The sequence below is a fragment of the Sturnus vulgaris genome, chromosome Z (assembly GCF_052056855.1).
Source record: "Sturnus vulgaris isolate bStuVul1 chromosome Z, bStuVul1.hap1, whole genome shotgun sequence".
Taxonomy (NCBI): Eukaryota; Metazoa; Chordata; class Aves; order Passeriformes; family Sturnidae; genus Sturnus; species Sturnus vulgaris.
Genome location: NC_142283.1, coordinates 2132478 through 2153841, shown reverse-complemented (window position 1 = coordinate 2153841; position 21364 = coordinate 2132478). Strand labels below are relative to the sequence as shown.

Sequence of the window (21364 nt, the reverse complement as noted above, 5' to 3'; positions counted from 1 at the left end):
ATTTTTTTTCCTGTTAGGCTACAGAATTAACACTTTTTTTTATTGCAAGGAACCAAGAAAACAGGACAATTATATATGAGATAATTAAAATATAATAATATAATGTAATATAACACAACACAACACGACACAATATAATATAATATAATGTAATGTAATGTAATGTAATATAATATAACATAACATAACATAACATAACATAACATAACATAACATAACATAACATAACATAACATAACATAACATAACATAATATAATATAATATAATATAATATAATATAATATAACATAACATAATATAATATAATATAATATAACATAATATAATATAGTATAATATGATATAACATAATGTAATACAACATAATATAGGAAAAAATAGTTAGCTATGATAATTATCAGTCAAAATAACAGGAACGAAAATATCAGAGGGGTGTGTCACCTTTCCCACCCCATTTCAGGGTTTTAGTTTTTTTGTCTGGACTTATTTCTCTTTAGCCAGATGTGCCTGTGCTGTGCCAGCTGTTGTCAGGTGTTGATAACCAGGCTGAAATACCCCCACTTTCCCTCCTAAATTTACCCAGTAAATTATCTGGGATGGTTCTTTTGGGGTGAAAAGACACTACATGCCATGTGCTCATCTTTTTGTGCATTCATGGGTAATGAGGATGATGAGGATTTATTATATGAATAATTCAGCTTAGAGATACTGGTTTTGAGAGGGTTTTTTTTTTTTTCAGGTTGCATCACAGGTGTACAGCTTTTTTTCCAACTTGATGATGCTATAAAATAATGATTAATAATAATTAATTTATATTAACGTTACATTAATGACCAGAATTATTAAGGCATGAGGTTTCATGCTGAATTATGGCTGCAGAGCTAGTATTTAATGTGCATTGCTTGAGCTGAACACCTGCTTGAGAACTGACATTGCACCATGAGTTAGGAGAGTCAATACATTATTTCCTATGTTAGAAGAAATTAATCAATGAGATTGAAATTAATGTTTCAGCTGCTCCCCCATGGCTATATCTATAATATTAGAATACTAATAATATTCGAATACTAATAATTTGAGGTACAGACTCTCGGGTTATCAGTACCATCCTCACTTTGAAACGTGCACTGGAATGGCTCCACTCTAAATCAGGGAATTATGAAGTCTGGAAAATTCAGAAGGTTGACTAGGACGTGACCTTAATTTTTTGTCTCTGAAACCATGCAAAGAGTGAGGCAGAATTCAGGAGCCTCACGATTTGGTGAAATCACACTTCAGCTTCCCTGGTATTTATGATTCTGTTCGGTTTATGTGTCACTTTCATGCATAATTGGTGCAAATATGTGCAGTTCCACTCTTCTGATCTGTGCTTTTGACAGATCTCTAATTCCAATGTGCATGAACGCATGCAAGGTTTTAAAGTTTATTTTTTGTTTTTTTTGTTTTTTTTTCAAATGGGTGGGTATGAGGCACGCATATACAATCTGCTTTGTCTGCCTGTCCACATCCAGAGTACTCTGGTCATGGAATCCCAGCGTGGTGTGGGTTTGGAGGGACCCCAGAGCCCACCCAGTTCCAGCCCTGCCATGGCAGGGACAGCTCCCACTGTCCTCCAAATCCTCCCAGCCTTAATGATGCCCTGCTCTTACCTCCTGACAGACTAGCAGAAGTGGCCAGAATGTCCTGGAATATTTAGTTTTGCCATACCGAGATCTCCTGCATAGAGAGTGGGATGCAGAAGCTCAGACCTCGTGAGGATGCTTCATATATTGCTTTTCCATCCACAGACAACTTTTCCTGGCCCTTTCCCTTTGTATCAGTGCAACCACACAAACATCAGTTATTGCAGAAAAACCTGACTTCTGGGGAATACAATTTTTTTGCTCCTTTTATGCAGTAAAAGAAAAGATCACAGAAAGAAGTTCCAGGGTTTGCAGATATTTACCCTGTGTAGGGTCCCACATGCTGGAAGACAGGGTTGGGAGTGATGCTCCTGTGGATTCAGAGTTTCAGGAGGGAAATCCAAGATATCTGTACGTTCCAGGGACTTTTCTCTAAGTCCCAGGCAGCATTTTTTGTAGCTCCTCATGACTTTGAACTTCAATAGTTATTTGGTTTCTGTTGACTCTGCTCAACTGATCTTCCTAAATGCAGGTGTAGGGAAAACTGGAGAGGAAAGAACAACTGCTGCTGTGGCAACTGCCTTAGAGCTTTCTTAAAAAAAAAATAAAACTTTTTCTTCTAATCATACTCAGGCGTTTTCATGGAGTCTGATGTGTTTCCAGATGCAGAGGGAACCAGGGCAGAAGAAAAATTTCACATTTGTTGATGAGGCCTTTGTCTCCTTTCCAACATAGACTGGAAGCAACTTCGGCTTCAAATGCACATTTAAAGTTAAATGAATTGGCTGTGAATGAACGTTTAATGTCCGTTTTAAAACCAAACCAACAACAAAAGAACAAACATCAAAACAAGAAAAAAAAAAAAGCAAGAAGGAAAAAAGTATGTTAGTCTCCAGACTGTCAGATGTGTTGTTGCAAAAGCAACAACAATGGGGAGGTGACAAGAAAGGATAAACCTGAAGTAAAAGTAATATGCTATTAGAAATGTGCTGAAGCACTGAGATGTTTTATGTCCAACATGATACTAACATATTATTATGTTATCCATATTGTCATTTTTTAAAAAAACTTGTTTCCTAATTTATTAGCAGCTGCAGTGCCTAGAGCTTTAGAAAAGGTGAAAAGCTCAGTTCCAACAACTTGCATTTAATGGAGATGAAAATTATATTCTCAGTGAGAACCTACAGTGGAGTATTATGGGACTCAGCAGAATGTACTTGTCTAAGTACTAATGTTGATTAAAAGACATCAAAAAACACTGCCTCACCATTTTCAGATTCCCCAAACCATGTTTTTGAGTTTAGTTCTGCACACAAAAACCGTGTTTTTATGGCAGGTGTGTCTTTCCCCTACATTAACCAGCTTTCTCCTGTTGGGACAATACAAGCTAAAGATATTCTTACCGTGGCAAAGAGGACTTTTCATCATTAATAAAGATTCTTCACTTAGATGCACCTGAGAAAAGGGTGTTTTTTGTGTTAGCACAAGGTCTGCATTTGCACAGGCACTGATGGCATCAAGGTTTGCAACCGTGGTTGTGGATCAAGACTTAAAACCCTGAGAACTCAGTAAAAAAAAATGTTTTAAGAGCTAAATCTCAGTGTATTATATTACCATTATCTGGAAATATAAAGCATCCAGTATTAAGTATTCAGTTCTGTCAAACTCCATTTGAATTGACATTAAATCAAACAAAAATCATTTTTTTAAAGTTGTCTTGGTTCTCTCCATGTGTTAACTAAGATGAGGGCTGCAAGGGTGTGAAATAACATGAGGACAGATGTATGCCACCATATTCAAGTACAAATGTAATCTTGCTGCAATTGAGAGAGAGAAGCATGTCTTGATTAAAAATTCCTATTACTCTCCTCTCCTTCTAAGGCAGGTCAACTTTTTAATCATCAGCTATATTATTCATTATGAACAGCCTAATGAGGCCAGAATTTGGTCCTTTAAGATTAATTTTTGCAGATAGGAAAACTGCGTTGTCAGTGTCATTTGATTTATTCAAAAATATGACTGAATGGGCTGTAATTTATAAGGGGAACGATGACAGTCATAAAAAGAAAATATTTAATTTCAGCTTCTGCTTTTCCTGGCATGAAATAAGAAACATCTGCAGTAGTCATTAGCTTGTAGCTGAACAATGCATTAGCCTAAGTCAGCAACAAAAGTGAGCAGTGGATTAACTTTGTCCTCACTGGTGGTGACTTTGGGATCAATTTTACTTTTATTAAACCAACAGATCCTGACCAATGTGGCATAAACGAAGTAAATAAATATATCAATCTGAATGCTTCTGAAACATCAGTGCCTTCATCCCTTGCCCTCTCAGGGAGCTGAGCCGTTTAAAGGAACCACTAACTCAAAATAAAATAGACTAATTGTATTTTGAGCACTGCAGCTGAATAAATGAATGCCCAAAGAACATGAAATAAAAAGTTTATCAATATAAGGAATGTAAATATTAAAATAGCAGGCTATGAATCTTGATACCGATTAGAATTGGGAAGTGTCAAGCATTTCTTTCATGTATCTTACAGTTAAATGCAGAAATAATTAAGCTGCACAGGTTTTGTCTGGCCTGGCTGAAATCAAGCTGGTGGCAATACTTTAGGAGAAACACCTGAACCTTGTTTAGAAAAAAAATATATGAAAACTACAATTATCTTGTTAATCAGCATTGAATTAATTGGCTTTTTTTTTGTTGTTTTTAATATAACTTCATTTGCCGCTGATGTTAATTTCGTATTCTATAACAGGGAGTGTTGCACCTGCCTTTCTCACGAACTGTGTTCAGTCAAAAACTCTCCATGGGCTTGGCAGCCCTGAAATCTGCACTTTCTGTGCTGAAGGCACTGGGCTTGGTGTGACAGCTCTGCTTGGAGAACTCTGCAGGTTGGGTAGCAGAGGAGACAGGACTTGTGGGTGACACTACAAATCCAGTTTATTCGCATTTTTTTACAGCCTTCACCACCGCACTTGGATAGGAGGGAGGCAGTTTAGCGTGATGAACCTAGAATTTTTATTTTTTTTTATTATTTTTTTTTCGCCTTGTTAGCCAGTGTGTGTGTGCCAGCTGAATCACAGTGGCAGCACCTTGTGTGGTGAGAGCTGGAGCAGCCAAGAGGATGTGAAGAATAGAAAACCAGTGCAGTGACACCTAGCAGGGATGGCCTGCCTGCTGAGAGCAAAGTGATGAAGGGAGCCTGATGAAAAGAAATCAAAACAGCCTAGCAAAGCAGCTGGACAGCATCACGAGAGAGGGAGAGGGAAGAGCTGCACAGCCCAAGAGAAACTTTGGGGAAATTGAGTTTTTTTTGAGGGTTTAATGGGACCTGTAGGACTCCATCAGCTGCAGGACCACACATTTCCATTTTTTTGGAGCAGAGGTGTCTTCTCAGACTGGAGAAGAGTTACCAAACCCTTTAGCAGAGGTGCCTTGCATTCACAGAGACCAGAACAAATTAAAAAATATAAAAAAAAAAAAATAGTCCACGTGCACTTTAACATTTTTAACAGGTGTCCAGGGCCCATTATTCACCAGCTTGTAAGTTGAATACAGTTAGATTTGTGACTGGCTGTGAGGATTCATCCACATTAGGGCATCATTAGGACGTGCAGGATGTGCCATCACACCCAAATATTCCTGCCTGCAGCCCAGTTCACCCAGGAAAATTACAAGTAGGATGAATCCAGGAAGAAGAGAGGATTTAAGAAGGGATTTTAATAAGGTGAGAGAAGCCCATCTGATCTAGCTGGCAGTCTCTGCTCTAGAAGTAGTTGGAAAATGGCATTGTTTATAATATGCATATTTCTGAGATTTTTTTTTTTCCCCCCTGTTCCTTTACCTGAGTGCCCCTGTGGTAGAATCTGCAGCTACAGCTTCATCTAGAAATACCACTTCTGGTTTTGAGGTGGATGTCAACAATTCAACAAACGAGCAAGCAAAAGTGGATTTTCAGCACTGGATTTATTTTCCAGATATAAATAGTGCTCAGGTGCTTCTCTATTTATATGTTCATCAACCAAGTAGCAGAACACTCTAACCCTTACTTCTGATTATTTCTACTGTTTCTTGTTCTGGTAAAATTCATGTTAATTTTCTCTTTCTTTGATGTTTTCAAGCCTTTGCTGAAATGTAGACACAAGAACCAGAAAACTTAACCTAAATCTGTTTTAAAACCATTACAGGAGGTACAAAACTAATTTTATGCGTGTGCTTTTTCTTTTAACATGTTTTGTATCTCAATATTCAGGAATTGCATTGACTGCAATATTTGTTCTTATTATTGAAAACGAGTAGGTGAGATGATGGAAAAATGCATGGTATAAAATACTAGCAGGATTTATATCAAAAACAGTGTGGCCAGAAAGACCAGAGAAGTGACAAGGTAGGGTTAGGTCACAGATTGGTTTCTATAATCTTGGAAGTCTTTTCCAGCCTAAATTATTTTGTAATTATTTGATCAGTGGGTAAATAGGAAATATTTAGAGTATGAAAGACTATATTTACAATTTAAATTGCTGATGGAAAAGCCATTAAGCAGGAAAATATGTTAATCTGGCCAGCAGAAACTCGGCAGAACCACTGCCATGTAGACAACTGGATATTGCAGATATTATTCAAGCACAAATATTAGCAATGACTGTAATTCAACATTAAACTGGATGAGAAATTGTGATTTTCCAGTACTGCTGAGCATCTGCAACACATTTTGAAGGTATTCTTATGCATGGGGCCAGATGAATCCTTGAGTTTTCATAGCACCAGGTACAACTGGCACTGTGGCCAGGAAAGAAAAAGAGAAAAACAACCTGTGGAAAAAAAAAAAAAGTAAGGTCGTGGCAACTTGTAAGGATAATTTCATTGCAGAAGTTAGAAATTCCAACTGATTTTCAAGATTTTGATCAGGATGGTTTTTTTATCAGTAATTTGGATTGTTTTAAGGAAAAACAGCATCCCCCACGCCACTATGCAGTGGAGAGCAAGAAAATTGATCAGAAATATCCTTTAAAGGCTTTAAGGTGTTTTTCTGGGTTACATGGATATGCCATTAACATCTTTTCCCCTTAATGCTCTCTAAAAACAAAGGGCACCTGCTGTTTCTTAGTTTTTACCAAGTTGCTCCATTTTCTGCCACTGTTTAATTGCTTGGTAATTCAGGTGTTAAGACTGAAGAAGAAAAGTTCATCACATTGAGCTGTCCTGTCCCCCAGGGACAACAGAAGGGAAAAAAACCCACAACAAACCAAAAAACAAACAACCAACAAAAACCCCAAACAAACAAAAAAAAAACAAACAAAAACCAACCAAACAAACAAAAAAAAAAAAACCCAAGAAAAAACCCTAATCAAACAAAAAAACCAAAAACAAACAAAAAAACCCCAAAAAACCCCCCAAAAAATAAAGACCAAAAAACCTTAATCAAACAAACAACAAAAAACCCCTAAACAAACAAACAACAAAAAAACTAAAAGCAAAGGAAACAAAAGAAAAACCCAATCAAATAAAAACAACAACCCCAAAGCAAAACAAACAGACAAAAAACTCCAACCAAGCAAAAAAACCCCAAAAAAGAAAACCGAGAAACCAAAACAACTAAAAAAATCAAACAAACAAACAAACAAAACAAAACCAACTAACCAACGAAAACCCCAACCAACAAGAACAAAAAAGCCCCACAACTAAAGCAAAACAAAACAAAACACAAAACAAACCCTCCCCCAAAAAATAAGAGAAACAAACAAACTAAAATAAAATAAAATAAAAAACACCCACCCCGCCAAAAAAAAAAAAAAAAATAAAAATATTTGGGAGAAAACCAAAGGGGAGAGAAAAAAAAAATCTCAAGACCTGATTGATGACTTCTATACAGAAATACCAGCAACTATTGGCCTCCCCCAGACTTGTGGGTCTGCATGGGGTGTAAAGATTGGAAATATTTTGGGGAGCAGCTGGAAAGAACATTCACCCATTGAGGTTTGCATCAGTAATGGCAAAATGGTAGCAAAATTTGCATGATAGCTTCCTGCTGGGAAAGATTGACCTAATTGCAAAGGAATTAATTATCCTGGAGTTTTAAGCTGGAATTTGGTCCTGGCTGGACTAAACTCTGGTGATTTCCGAGGATATCTACATTATAGGTCTCAAGCTGCAAGGTAGTAGAGTAAAAAAAGCTCAGGGAGTGGAAGGCAATATAAATGTGTATTCCATTGATTTATTCCAGGTCAGCAGGAGACAATAAATTCAGTCAGTCACTTTTACACTTATAAAACGGATCTCACCTAAAGAGCTTTGTGTATTACAGAGAATCAGGAGGAAGATAGACAAGTGGAAAAAAAAAAAATCCAGCCAAATGCTGGCTGTTTAGTTTTATCAGACACTTTTTCTCTGCTTACATAGAGTGGGGCATGTATGTTTGTATATATGTTTTTATGGGTTTTTTTTTTTTTTTTTTTTTTTTTTTTTTTTTTAATTCTATAGCGTGTTATTGTGTCCCTTTAATGCAGAGTCATGGATAAAATTCACTAGGTTAAAACATGGAATATTTATGAAGTGGAGCGATTTGCTCAAAGGATGAATATTTCATGACTGCTATTTTTTTATGTCTGATTTCTTCAATGTACTTTCTACTTAGTCACAACAATCTTTGATGTAGAAAGGGCTTGCAGAGTGCTGTGTACAGTAATTAACATAGATTTTAAAATAGGTGGTTTAAGGTAAATTTTGATATTCCAGTGGATTTCATTAAGAGGGATATTTTCTGTTTGGTGAATTTTATGATCATAAAATTCCTGGTGAAGAAAGGGGGGGAAAAATTAGTGTTTGGGATTAATTTCTGCCTTTTCCATTTTGTCTTTGTCTTTAATTTAAGTCCTTGTTAGATTTCAGCAACTCCACTCACTTAGTTAAGTCAGTATTTCATGTTAACATTAATAATGCTGTATAAAGTTGAGCAATTGACAATGCAGTAAAACTGCATCTGTTAGCATTTGGATCACCCAACTGAACCTGAACTTTTCCTTGCATGAATATTAACTGGAAAGTGCCACGGGGGCCATGCAAATTATTCATGAGAGCGTGTTAAATTCAGAAGGAATTTTTAACTTTAAAAACAAACACATATCTTTGACCTAAAAACCAACAGAAAGAAGTGTAACCTAAAAAAAAAAAAAAAAAAAAAGGAAAATATTTATGAAAATGTATTACTTTCATTTTAATTTTTTGAAACGCTGTTTTTTGATGCCTAATTTTGAATTTTTAAAAAAGAATATTCTGAGCGCTCTAAAATGGGTGAGTTTTTCATTTTTTCTCTTGAAAGGATTGAAGTTGAGTTGGTTTACTACAAGCATGGAAGGGTTTTTTTTGGTTGACCCAAATAAAAAGTTTTCCACTTCTACTTAATATAGAAGTGTTGGGGGAAAAAATAAAAACCTAAAATAACAGGAAAGCAAACAACAAAGGTTATTTTTCAGGTTTTGTCCTGAACTAATGATAATGATTGATAATGAAGCCAAGCTGATAATTTATTTTTCGTTAGTGTACCTAATTGTAATGGAAATAAATCAAATTCTAGCCCAGTGTTTCCTGGCTGTGTATCTGCTGGTCGTTTTCCCAGATCTCCAGTATCACACCCCATTTATTTATTCTCCTTTTTTATTTTTTTTATTTTTTTTTTTCTGATGGACACAAGGCACTGCTGAACCCAGGAGCAAGGACAGAAGTATTGATTTTCATTGTCCTGACCTGGAAAGACCCGGGCTAAAAAGCACTTCCAGCATCTCCAGTGCCAAGGAGAAGAGATGATAACAGCAATCCTTGTTTTTGTGATGGGCTGTGAGACAGGAATGGCTGGAAGAGTTCTAGACTCCATCCAACACGAGCTGGAAGGAGGTGATGCAAGGAGAGGTTTTTTGCCATCTGTTTTCAGCACAGAAAGAGGGGAAAATCCAAAAATCCAAAACGAGGGGCAGAATTTTAGCACAGCACTCCAGAGCCTGGCAGTTTTTTTTTTTTTTTTTTTTTTTTTTTTTTTTTTTTTTTATATATATATATATCTCAGAGTGGGAGGTGCTGGTTGGAGAATTGAATCACAGCCACAAGGAAAGGTGCTAAGCACCCCTTGGAAAACCCCAAACCCAGCACTGAAAATGAATAAATCTGCCCTGAGAAACGCACAGGAATGTAGGGGAGACAGGGAAAAATCCACAAGCTCAGGGTGAAATAAAAACATCTTTAAAAAAAAAAAAAAAAACAAAAAAGGAGAGAGAGAGAAAAAGTCAAAATCAATAGGCCTGACTCCTCACTAATGAAAAGTGAAGGGCATGGAGGAGCACCAGAGTGCTCACTGATGGCTGCTGTGAAAATGTTTCTTTCAGGGGTGAATTCAGAGAGGCTGATAAAGTGTTGGCTTCCAGTCAACAGCTTTATTCATCAAGAGAAGAGAAAAATCAGTGTAAATGATCTTCCCTTGTTCGTGAGAATAAGCCCCAATTTCTAGTTATTTTCTGAAAAATTAAGAATTATATAGAGGAAAAATTAAGAGGAAAAATTCAGAAGAATAAAGGAACCTCACACCAGGTGTATTTTTTCTCTTTCCTATCACAATCCTTTTGCCTAGTTTGCACCTTGCAAAGCCATGCTCGTGTGATCAAGGGAGAAAAAAAAAAATCACCTCCTTCTGCACTTGAGCATGTTTCTTGTTTGGCATTCCTGTTTATTGAAGTACAGGTGTCAGCAAAGAAGTTTGTGTGCTCAGTGAAACCAGCATAAGGCACAGAAATTTGTTCAGATTGGCCAAGGTTCAAAGTAAACTCACTTGCCAGTTGCTTTTCAGGGTAGAACAATGTATAATTTTTGAAGAGCTCTGGCTTCTGCATGGCCTCTGCACGTGCCCTTTGACAAATTGATATATGGATTATTATCACTGTTTTTAACCCCAGATCTGTGGTAATAATTTTTTGAGATCTAGATTAGGGCAGAGTTTTATTGAAACTGGGTATTACTGACACCATTTTGGCACAGTGTATGTCACACATAGGTTTCAACATACATTTTTCAGTGCTAAACAATAATGGATTCAGATAGGTATTTATTCTGGTTGTGCTGAAGTTGAATAAAAACCTAACATTGGCTGCAAAGTTCATAAGATCTTCTTTTGTTTCTACCCAATCAGTAAATTTAGAATAGCTGTGTGTCTGTTATTGCTTAAGCAGTAGGTTCCAGTCTCCAAAACCTACCTGAACAATAAAAAAATAGTGGTTTATTCATTAAAAAAAAAATCTTCTTTGCCTTTCTTTCACCAGAGAAGACTTAATTCTTCTCCCACACCTGTGCCCATGCTGTGTGGCTTTATGGTGGGGCATTTTCTCCGTTCCTGAATTTACTGAAAAAGGATTTAAAAAACCCCACATATTGAACCAAAGCAACATGTCTCCCTGCATGGGACCCCTCCAACACCACATCTCTCATTTTATCTGCCATCTGCTCCTTTGAATTCTCCTCTTGGCACCTTATGCAGTTTGCAGTTCAGGTTTCCTGTGCTGGAGATCGTGTTGTGTGGAAATTATTATTAAAGCAGCAAGCTGGTCCCCAGTCATGCTGGACAGGGTACTATAGACTTATATGTGAATAAACAGAAGAGAAAAAGCAATTAATTATTTTATAGGGCCTATAATGAAGCCAGCTATTTGCACCAAGGACTGTATGCCCCTGGTCCTATGCAGCTTTATTCGTTGTTGATTTATTTTCTGTGAAACTGTGGCTATTGAATCCTTTCCATCTAATTTCAGACTAAAGACTTTTATTATTGGTGGCTCAGTGTTTTAAGAGGTGTTGCCCAGTCTTAATGGTTTTATGATAAAGTTGCTCTCTGCCTGCTGGTTTTTACAGCTTCATTTCCCAGAAAGGATGGCAGCACAACCTTTTAAAGTGGCACATTAGGTAATTCGCCAAAACTCACAAAATATTTGGGAAAGCACTGAAAATTGCAGGATTCGTATATATCCCGAAATATTAGGGTTTGAAAGTCCCTGGGGTTTCCTGTGTATTTTATTTAACTTCCCAGTATGTGTTTCCACAAGGCAAAGTGGGCAGTCTGGGTGCAATTGCCTGGCAGCAGGGCAGCTGGGTGAGGTTATTTTGGGGTTAAAAAATGGCAAATACTGGCACAGAAAGCTCATGCATCAAGGTTAGTGTCTGGTATTACAGGGCTGAATAGAGTTGGTGGGGTTTTTTTGGTCTCAGCTGCTATTTTCTCATGTTTGGGGCACTTTTTATTGCCTTTTGAATCCTTTTTGATGCTGTTGGATGTTGCATATTGAATCTTTTCAAGTGGTGTGGTACAGATAAAATACCACACAGAGAGACCTAATCCAGCCTCCTGTACCAGTGCTCAGCCAGAAAACCCTCTGTGAACATCTAAGTGGGCTTTTATTGGGGTTTTTTTTTTTCCTTTCTCCCCCAGGAGAGGAATAGCCATAAAATAAAAAGTATTATCACCATTATTACTTTGCAGCATGGTATGTGGTGTAAAATTCACATAAGAACAGGTAGTAAAATTTCCCTTAAAACACACAAAACAACCAAGTGAAACAGCTTCGGGCAAGTGACTGAAATATGAAAAGATGAAATTGTTTGGCTTGAAAGGCAAAGCTTTCTGTCTGTGACTATGGGGATTTCCCATTTTTCCATGATTTCTTGCATCCACATTAACAGATGCTAGCAGGTACCTGCTTCTATAACTTCTATGCCTCTTTTTTTTAACATTTTATTTTAAGATTATTCATTTGGTTGCTGGAGATTGCTCTTTGACGCTTAGAGAAGCAAAGGTTTTTGCACACTGATTTGTAGCTTTATCCATTTTTACCTTCTTGAGTTCACTTATTTTTTGGGCTCCAGAGTGCCAGGGGCACCTTCTCTTTACATTTTCTGCTCTTTTGGAGCATTCACATATTCTCAAAACTGCATATGGCATCCTGTGTTTGTGTAAAACTGTGTGATATTTCAAGACTACTCCTGGTTTCAGAATTACAACTTTCAGTGGTGTTGTGCCTTTGGCAGCACTGGAATCCTTGGCAAGAGCTGGAGCTGACTAAGAACTCGGGAATTGCTTTAAAGCTAAGTTTCTTTGCACTATTTTCCATAAGAAGGATCATCCTGCTAAACAGCAGGGCACTCCTGCCTTGTTCTGCAGAGGTGTAAATGTGAAGGCACTTAAAAACAAACAAACAAATAAACAAAAAGAAGAAAAAACACACACACACAAACAGGAAAAAAGCCACAAAAAACCCTCCATTATCTAGTCTTGTCTTCTACAAAATGCAGTATTTCACCTTTTTTTTTTTATTTGTTTATATATTATATTTTTTGTTTTATTTAAACATACTCTCACTCAGCACTGATGGCCCTAGTGATTGGTAAAAAAAGGAAGACAAGTGAGAATTAATGAGATGCCTTTATTGGCATTTCTAAGACTGTCATTTTAAGACACCAGCATCCTAGATTTTGATAATACATTGCATTTTGCTCAGACACCCACTTTTTGTTAGAATTCCTTTTTGAAATAGTGAAGAAATAGTAAGTTTCTCATAAGTTTTAAGTGCTTAAATTTATGTAAACCTGTGAAAAGTGATACATCTTCTCTACTAGGTGCCAAGGGCTATTTTTAGGGTTTCTTAATTAATATTTCTTTTGTCACCCAAGTAGGGTTTCATCATTTCGTGGAGAGTTTTCTCTGCCATGCACTGCTGAGGGGCCTGGAGTGTTCCTTCTGACTTTGCTTTTGCTCATATCTCTTTGTTCTTTGGTGCCTTTTTTTATCTCTTTCTTTGGGATGTTTGTTGCAGTTTTCGTTTTGATTTGTTTTTTAGGGTTATTTTTTTCTGTTGTTTTGGGGTTTTTTGTTCTGGTTTGTTTTTTGGGGTTTTGGGGGGGTTTGGGGGGGTTATGCCTTTTTTGTTTTTGTTTTTTTTTTTATTGTTGTTTTTTGGTTTGGTTTGGTTTTGTGTGGGTTTTTTGGGTTTTTTGGTGGTTTTTTTTGTTTTTTTTTTGGTTTTTTGTTTGTTTGTTTGTTTGTTTTTGTTGTTTGGTTTTTGGGTTTGGTGGGGTTTTTGTTTGTTTGTTTTTGGTTTTTTTTTGTTTTTTGTTTGTTTGGTCGTTTGTTTTTGCTTGTTTTGGGGGGTTTTTTGTATTTTTTTCTTATGAATGACTGCAAAGACATCTTGTCCAGCTGAAGCAGGAGTGAAGCAAATGCTGCTCCAAGGACCTGTGGGTGCTGAATTCTGTCAGATGTGGGGAGAGGGGAGAGACAGGGCTCTCGGGCACATGTTCTCAGTGAAACATCTGTACCATTAAAATCACATTCCTAATGACTACAGCTCAGATTTTGGGAACTCAGTCAGACTTCCTTGCATGCAGGTCCTCTGAGACCCCTGAGCAGAATAGAATTGATTTTTTTTATAATTTTATTTTTGCATCCAGAAAAATGTTATTTGCTCATGGAGCTTGCTCTTCCTTTGGGTAATTTTGTGGACCACTTGCACAGATTTTCCATAGGGATAATGCCATATATATATCTAAGTTTATTTTTTTTATAGGAGTCTTACATTCTATTTGAATGTTCAAAAAAAAATCACATTAATATAAAGTTAACACAAGCTTTAATATAATGCAAACATATATTACAGTGTAATGTGTCATAAGATACAACTGGATCTGCCTAAACCAAGATATTTATGCTTCAAAATTCGGATTTTTTTTTCCCCCAGACCTGTCAAAATTTCTGCCACTGTAACAGAAATATTCAGGCTCAGATATTCAGATACAATCCAAGCATTGCATTATCTCTCTAAAGCTAATGTTGGATGACATCTACCCTGGTAGAGGCTTTCCAAACCTGCCCATGTCTTCTTGGGTTTGTTGTTTTTTTTTTTTTTCCCACTTATGACATGCAGCATTATTCACCTCTAAGAAAAACAAAATCAAGTTTTCCCAAGTGAGCATCGGATTTTTTCCTGAGGAAGATAAAACCCAACATTTCTCCTGCCATATATCTTATTACATTTTGTCAATGATGCATTAAAAAGGGGGAAAAACGTGTTGTGGAAAATGTTTTAAATCCGTAGAGTAATTTACAGCCTAAGGTCATGAAGTGCTGTTATCAGATTGTGACTTGGGAATGTCTGTGATTCTTTTGGGAGCTTTTTTTTGGTTTTTTTTTTGTTTTTTTGGGGTTTTTTTTTGTTTTTTTGTTGTTGTGGTGGTGGGTTTTTTTGTTTGGTGGGGTTTTTGGGGTTTTTTTTGGTTTTTTGGGGGGAGGGGGTTGATTTTTTTTTTTTTTTTGTTTTGTTTTGGGGGTTTTTTGGGGTTTTTTGTTTTGTTTTGGGTTTTTTTGGGTTTTTTTTTGTTTTTTTTCTGTTTTTTGTTTTGTTTTTGGGGGGATGAGGGGTTTTGGGGCTTTTTTGGTTTTTTTTTTTCTATTTTTTGTTTTGCTTTGTGTTGTTTTGTTTTGTTTTTGGGGTTTTTTGGGGGGTTTTTTGGGTTTTTTTTGGGTTTTTTTTGTTAAATTCTCCTCTGTGGTTGCCAGGAGGGTGCCAGGCTGATGGGGACCCACCACCCTCAGCAGTGACTCACCAAATTCTGCCAGCCCAGCTGAGCAAGGCAACTCTGTCTTGCTCCCTCTGCACTCCTCTGAAACAAGCAAAGAGTAAATTACAGATAATTACCCTGGGGATGAGTCACTGTATAAATAGATTTTTAAAATAACTAAGTGTTTTAAATCACTGCTGATTAAAAAAAAAAAATATATATATATATATATATGGTGGTGTCATGTAGGAAATTTTTGGTGTGGTAATTTAATGCATTTCCTTAAGTGGAAAGCAGAGTGCTGATATTGCATTTGGGCTGGTATGATAAAGCAAAAGTAGATATATTCTTTGAGTTCTCAGGATCTTACTGAAGGCTGGTTTTTAAAACATGGTTTATTAAGCTAAAGGGAGGTAAAAATATCCTGTCACAAAAAGCAAGAGGTTAAGATAATTTAATTTTTTTCTAGAAGTCTCTATGAACTGTGAAGAAGCTCATAACTGCATTTTCATCTCCATTGTTAATTCTTATATTTAATTTCTGTCTAACATTAGGAAATACAGTATTGACAAGTAGAATTAGGTCTTTTTTGCAAAAGCAGTTCTCACTAACTCTTACTGAGACAAGAAAAGAACATAGCCTATTCCTGGATGAGCTTAAACCAGCAATCAAATAGCCAAAATTAATTAAATAAACAGAAAAGTAACATTATTGGCATAGCTGTCTTGGCATCTGAGTGATATATTCAGCTGGGATTCAGCAATCCTGTTTTATTTAGATGTGTACCTAAGTGCAGAGTGGTCCCTCTGAAACAACCATCAGAGTAATAACAGAATCCAGCTTTGAATTGCTAATGCTGCTATTCATCCCCATAATTAAGTCTCAGAATATTATTCAAATAGCAGTCTGAAGGAAATGGTTACTGGAATAAATATTCCTTCTGTAATTGGACAATTTTGTTTAACCAGTTTTAAAGCAGAGTCCCCAGTACTTTGAATTATTTTTCTTTCAAGCAGCACTACAGCTGGAAGCTAATATGGATTTGGAGCATTTGTAAAATTTTGACTTCCAGCTTTCATGTTCTGTTCTGGCTGTGTAGTTGTCTCTTCCACTGGTACCTTGAGAAATTGCAACCTACTTTATTGACTTAATTTGCAGTTTGTTTATTTACTTCAGATTCTCTTCTTCTAAGGTTTAAATATTAGAAATATTCTGGTTTGGGGGCTTGGGTTTTTTTTGTGGGGTTTGGGAGAGCAGAGGTCTTTGGCTTTTTTTTTTTTTTTTAATTGTTTGGTTGGTTTCTTTGGTTTTGGGGGTTTTTTTTTGTGTGTGGTTATAACCAGCTGTCATGTTGTAAAATTAATGATTTAGCTGACTAGCTCAAGTTAAAAACAATAGGATTATATTTTCCCTCTTTTCTTTCATTAATTTGAAATATTCTACTACCACAAACACGTTTTATTTATATTTAGTTTAAGTAGTGAAAGAACATGCTGAAAGCTTGATGTGATCTTTACACATGTGAACTGCATAGTGCATTAATCTAGTTTTCAAACACACATTCAAACATCAAATAAGGAGTTACAAAAGGCAAGGCTCTGCTAAGTACCATGTTTAGGCCATTTTAAATTATGTCTGACATAACGTTATGCTGTTTCTCTGTAGCCTTCTTCAGGGTTGATGTGAAAGGCAAACTTTAGAAATAAAAATCACCTGTTTACCCCCAGCAGCTGTGGTTAGAGACAGGATGGTTGGCTGGTGCTTGAGAGAGTAATTCATTATTTCCTCTCGATTAGACCTGACAGTCCCCAAAAGGACACGGTGCTACTCTGCAATTAGGAATAACTGATGTGTTCAGTGCTGCTTGTCACTTACAGCTGCATACAGAATACTGTGCTGAACTAACCAAGGTTTGTGGCCTCACTCAATTGCACTTGGTGTCTGCTGACAACATTTTGCCAAAAAAAAAAAAAAGGCAAAGTCTCCCTGCTACTCTCCTAGTTTCTCCCTGCTTAAAATGTGGGGTGATAGCAAAATAAACGAAAATTAAAAATTAATTTACCAAGTGTGGTGGTGGTCTCTGAGGAGATGTTTGAAATTTTTACCTGCCATGGATGGAGGAGTGTTGTTTGAAATGGTTCTGCCAGAAATCAAAACAGGAGGAGCTTCCATTTCAGCTGGCAGCAGGCAGTCGTTAAAAGAGAAAAAAATAAAAAGTATGGATACACGTGTTTAATATCTCAAGAGGGCCTCTATGCCACATTTATGGAGAATTCTCTCACTTCCAGGTTCTTTTACAGTATCCAAGTGAAAAACACTTAAATTCAGCTTTTGCTGTCAACCAAAGGTTTTTCAAGGCTGTGAAGAAAGAGACCGTTTTTGTGATGCATGTGTATATAAACCACACTGACTAAAAGAAGAGAAAGAACTGGGTCACTGATGCACTTTTAAAATGCACTTTTGCTGGGAATATGTCTGTTTCCTTCTTTTGAATGTGAGGGTAATAGATAGTCCAGAGCCATCAGTGCTTTTTGATGGTAACTTAAGGCAATTTAATGGTTATCTGTCAACATAAGGGAGAGGTGAAGACAGGATTTTTATTGCTTTTCCCAGAAAAATAAACATCTGGAATGGAGAGCCCGGTGGATAACTGTGTCCCTGACAGACCCACACACACACAACCCACCCTAAAACAGAAACTTTGCCTCCCTCACTGCTCAATTTCAGAATCAGCAATTCCCACTAGGCTGGGAAGAAGCTGGATGGAACAGAAGGGGTGGAGGATTATGAGAATAAAGTTGTCGTTTTTAAAATATTCAATTGCTTTTATATTAAGAAAATGTAAATAATACAACCATTAGCATTACATGGCTTTCTTCATTTGGTTTTTTTTTTCTCTTTTTCTCTCTCTCTTTCCCTTCCTTCCTCTTCCCATTCCCTGTCCCTGCCTCCCTCCCCACTCCTGACACCTTTTTGCACAGCCTCCATTGAAGAGGACCCAACTTCAGCAGGTATGAATTATTTACATCACATCTGCGTTGTAGTAACCATTTCCTGAGAGCTGCCTTTACTAAAATCATGTTAGCCTGTTTCATTTTGTGCATAACTTGGAAAATAGACATATCACAGTTGGGATCTATCGTCCTCTGTCTGTTCCTTCATCTTTTTTTTTTCTTCTTTCTCCTCAGCTTGGAGTCAGTAGGACACATAATCCTCTTGTAGCATTTAAAAATATCAATGGCATGTTCCTTCCTTTTTCCATGCTTAAGCTGGCACATCAAGCTTCAGATAACAGAATGAGTCAATCAAGAGTTGAAAAAAAATAATGAAATCAGTAATTTGCTGCTTTTTTTTTTTTTTCTTAAATGTTAGATTTTTCTCTGGCAAAACTCAGTCACTTGGATGATGCCCCAAAACTGGCATCCTTTTAAAGACCTGGGAGCAAGCAGTGAGGGAAGGGAAAATAAAGGCAGCAGATGCAGAAGCATCCTGCTCAAAGAAAACATTCTCCAAATGATGGCTTGGGTATCTGCTCAGAGAACTTTTATTTCCATTGACAAGCTGCCAAGCAGGGAGAATGGTTACTATCACAATCATAAAAATTAGTTTAGGAGCTCCCAGAGAGACACAAACGCATCGTGTTTATTTTATTGTGAAGATTAACTATTTCTAATTAATTGGCAATCCATTAGCTGGGGAGTATTTAAAGGAAAAAGAAGACAGTGTACCAGAGAAGAATGCCACTGAGCAGCCTAACATATTTGAAATGGCACCGAGTTGTACAAACTCAGCGAGCTAAAACATCAAATAAATGGGGAATCACTTTATAGTGGCTTGTTAAAAGAAGGAAAGGTCTCCAGAGGAGCAGAAGAGAAAAGGTGAGGAAAGTGAATGAAGAGAGGAAGATGGCAAGGAAGGATTGAACACTGTTTACAACGCTAACCTACAACTTGGGAGCAATATAAGTAATTAGGATACAGCAGAGAATAATAAATGAAAGGACAGAGAACAAAGCCAAGAGTAGAATGTGAGAGAGGGAGAGTAGCAGAGACTAGCACTGCATACAGAAAGGAGCAAAAGGGAGCTTTAAACATGAATGTAGCAGCAAAATGAGCAGCAAGCAGGACTGAGATGAGAAATAACACTGCAAAAGGGAGGAAAAAGGGGAATTTGGGGGAAAGCTGTGGAGTACTCACCCCCATGGACTATGCATTGAAATTCCTAAACATCAACTTTCAACTCTCCATTTCTTGAGAGGCCTGCCAGTCTTGAAGTTTCCATGGAAAATGTTTTGGCAGAAACCTGCTGCAGCCCCTCAATAGAAACTTTAGTGAGAAAATGATGGGCATTTACATAGGAAAGAACAAAACCCCCAGTACTTTTTCCCTTTAGGGAAATGGTTTAAATACACACATTTTTTTTTAGAGCATCTCCTGAAGACTTGGCCCCTCTCTTTGAACACCTCTGCTCTTTTTGTAAGAGCCCCTAGCTGGGCTCTGGCCAAGCTACCCAGATAAATCAGCTGAAAATTATCAAGTGGAGGGAAGTGGAATTCATAACACAGCCACGTGGGCTGCACTACAGGAATGATTTATACTAAAAGAAAAATCCATGTATAAAGTGCAACGTAACATTAATTTCTATGTTAAAACTTTAGAAGCAATGCCAGCCTTTCAGATGCTCCATAATTTATGGTTTCTATTGATTTTGCTGTAAGATACGACCAGACGTTGCTGTTTTGAAAGTAACAGATTAGTTCTGCACTCTTACAGGATTGTTTTAATACCACTTATTTCTCAGATTGTATTGGCATTTGTAAAACTGCAGGTCTTGCTTAAAGCAGACTCCCCTCCCTCAGGCTAGGAATGCATTTGTGCAGCCTGGGAGTCACAGGGGTGCAGAAAAATAAATAGAAACTGCATTCAAAATCTCGTGCATTCACCTAGAGCCTTTCAGTGGCATGTGCCTGGTACAGGCAGTTTCATCCAATAGCAGGTTTTGATCTTTTCCACAAAAAAAGTGCAGCAAGTTTCCTCCAGTTCATGAAATTTGCACATATAATATTTTGCCAACAAATGCCTTCACCTACAGAAGAGCACGAGATAGGATAAATGGCATCTAATATTTTTATGAAACCATTTTTATGTTTAAACATAATGTATAAACGCTTTTATGTATACCCAATTTAATATTTATAAACATTATCTCAACATTTTATGAAAATTGCAAACTTTTAATTGCCTGTGATCTGGACCAAACTTTAAATTTTTTCTCTTGTTTAATCAAAGGGTGAAACACTGCTGTTTCCCATTCTCTGTTTTTTGGGATAAGGGCTAGCAGCTCTGGGAATGCCATCTTGTGAGGAAACTCGTGGAATAAAAGCAGCTAAAATTTTACTTTGTGTGTGGTAACCAGTAAGTTGAATATTAATAATCCTGTAAAAGCAAGTGCCCTGCAGTTACCTTTCTATAGAAATGATATTTCAATGGAGTTCCTTCAGTTTCAGATTGCTTCAGACTAATGAACTCTAATTATAACCCACTGGTTTTCAACTCTATAAACTTTATTTGATTTATAAGCAAAGATAAACCAAGGAGTTTTTTTCCTGATGCTCCTCAAAGTTTCAACAAAGATTTCCTTAGCAATGCCTCTGAGTAAGCATTTTTCTAGATCTCTTTTTTTCTTTACAGTTAAATACCTGTGATTTTATGTCACTGGGGACATCTCAATGATGACAGTGACTCTATTTTGATACTTCACTTGTTTTGACTTATTTAAAATGAAATCTAATAAAATAATTTATTAAAACAATTTAATACACTAATTCAATTCACTAATGTGTATAATTATTTACATAAATAAGTTAAATAGTTTAAAAATTAAATAGTTTTACCAGAAGCTCACACACCAAAACTAAGAAATTCTCAGGAAAACCCTCTATTTTCCATGTGTTTTTTATCCCATCCCATGTGGCATGAGGCTTTGAGAGCTGTTTATTGAGCCAGGAGGAGATTCCTTTGTTGACAACTGTTTTTAAAAGCCTAATGTAGCAAGCAGCTCCTGTTGGATGTCCTGCTTGTTGAAGCTTTGCATCCCAAAAATGTTTCCCCGGGGTTTTATGGATTTCCTCCCCACCACATCTCCAAAAG

General features: G+C 36.8%; 1 protein-coding gene across 2 annotated transcripts in view; it reads left to right on the top strand.

The window, feature by feature from the left end:
• EDIL3 (EGF like and discoidin domains 3) overlaps nt 1-21364 on the top strand; it is a 238589-nt gene that overhangs the window by 79038 nt on the left and 138187 nt on the right. The window contains exon 3 of one of the 2 annotated variants that reach the window (XM_088156987.1): nt 18197-18226. The exons of the other annotated variant lie outside the window; for it this stretch is intronic. Within the exon in view, the coding sequence (XP_088013113.1) occupies nt 18197-18226 (30 nt within the window). The remainder of the gene's footprint in view (nt 1-18196; nt 18227-21364) is intronic. 2 annotated transcript variants of the gene reach the window in all.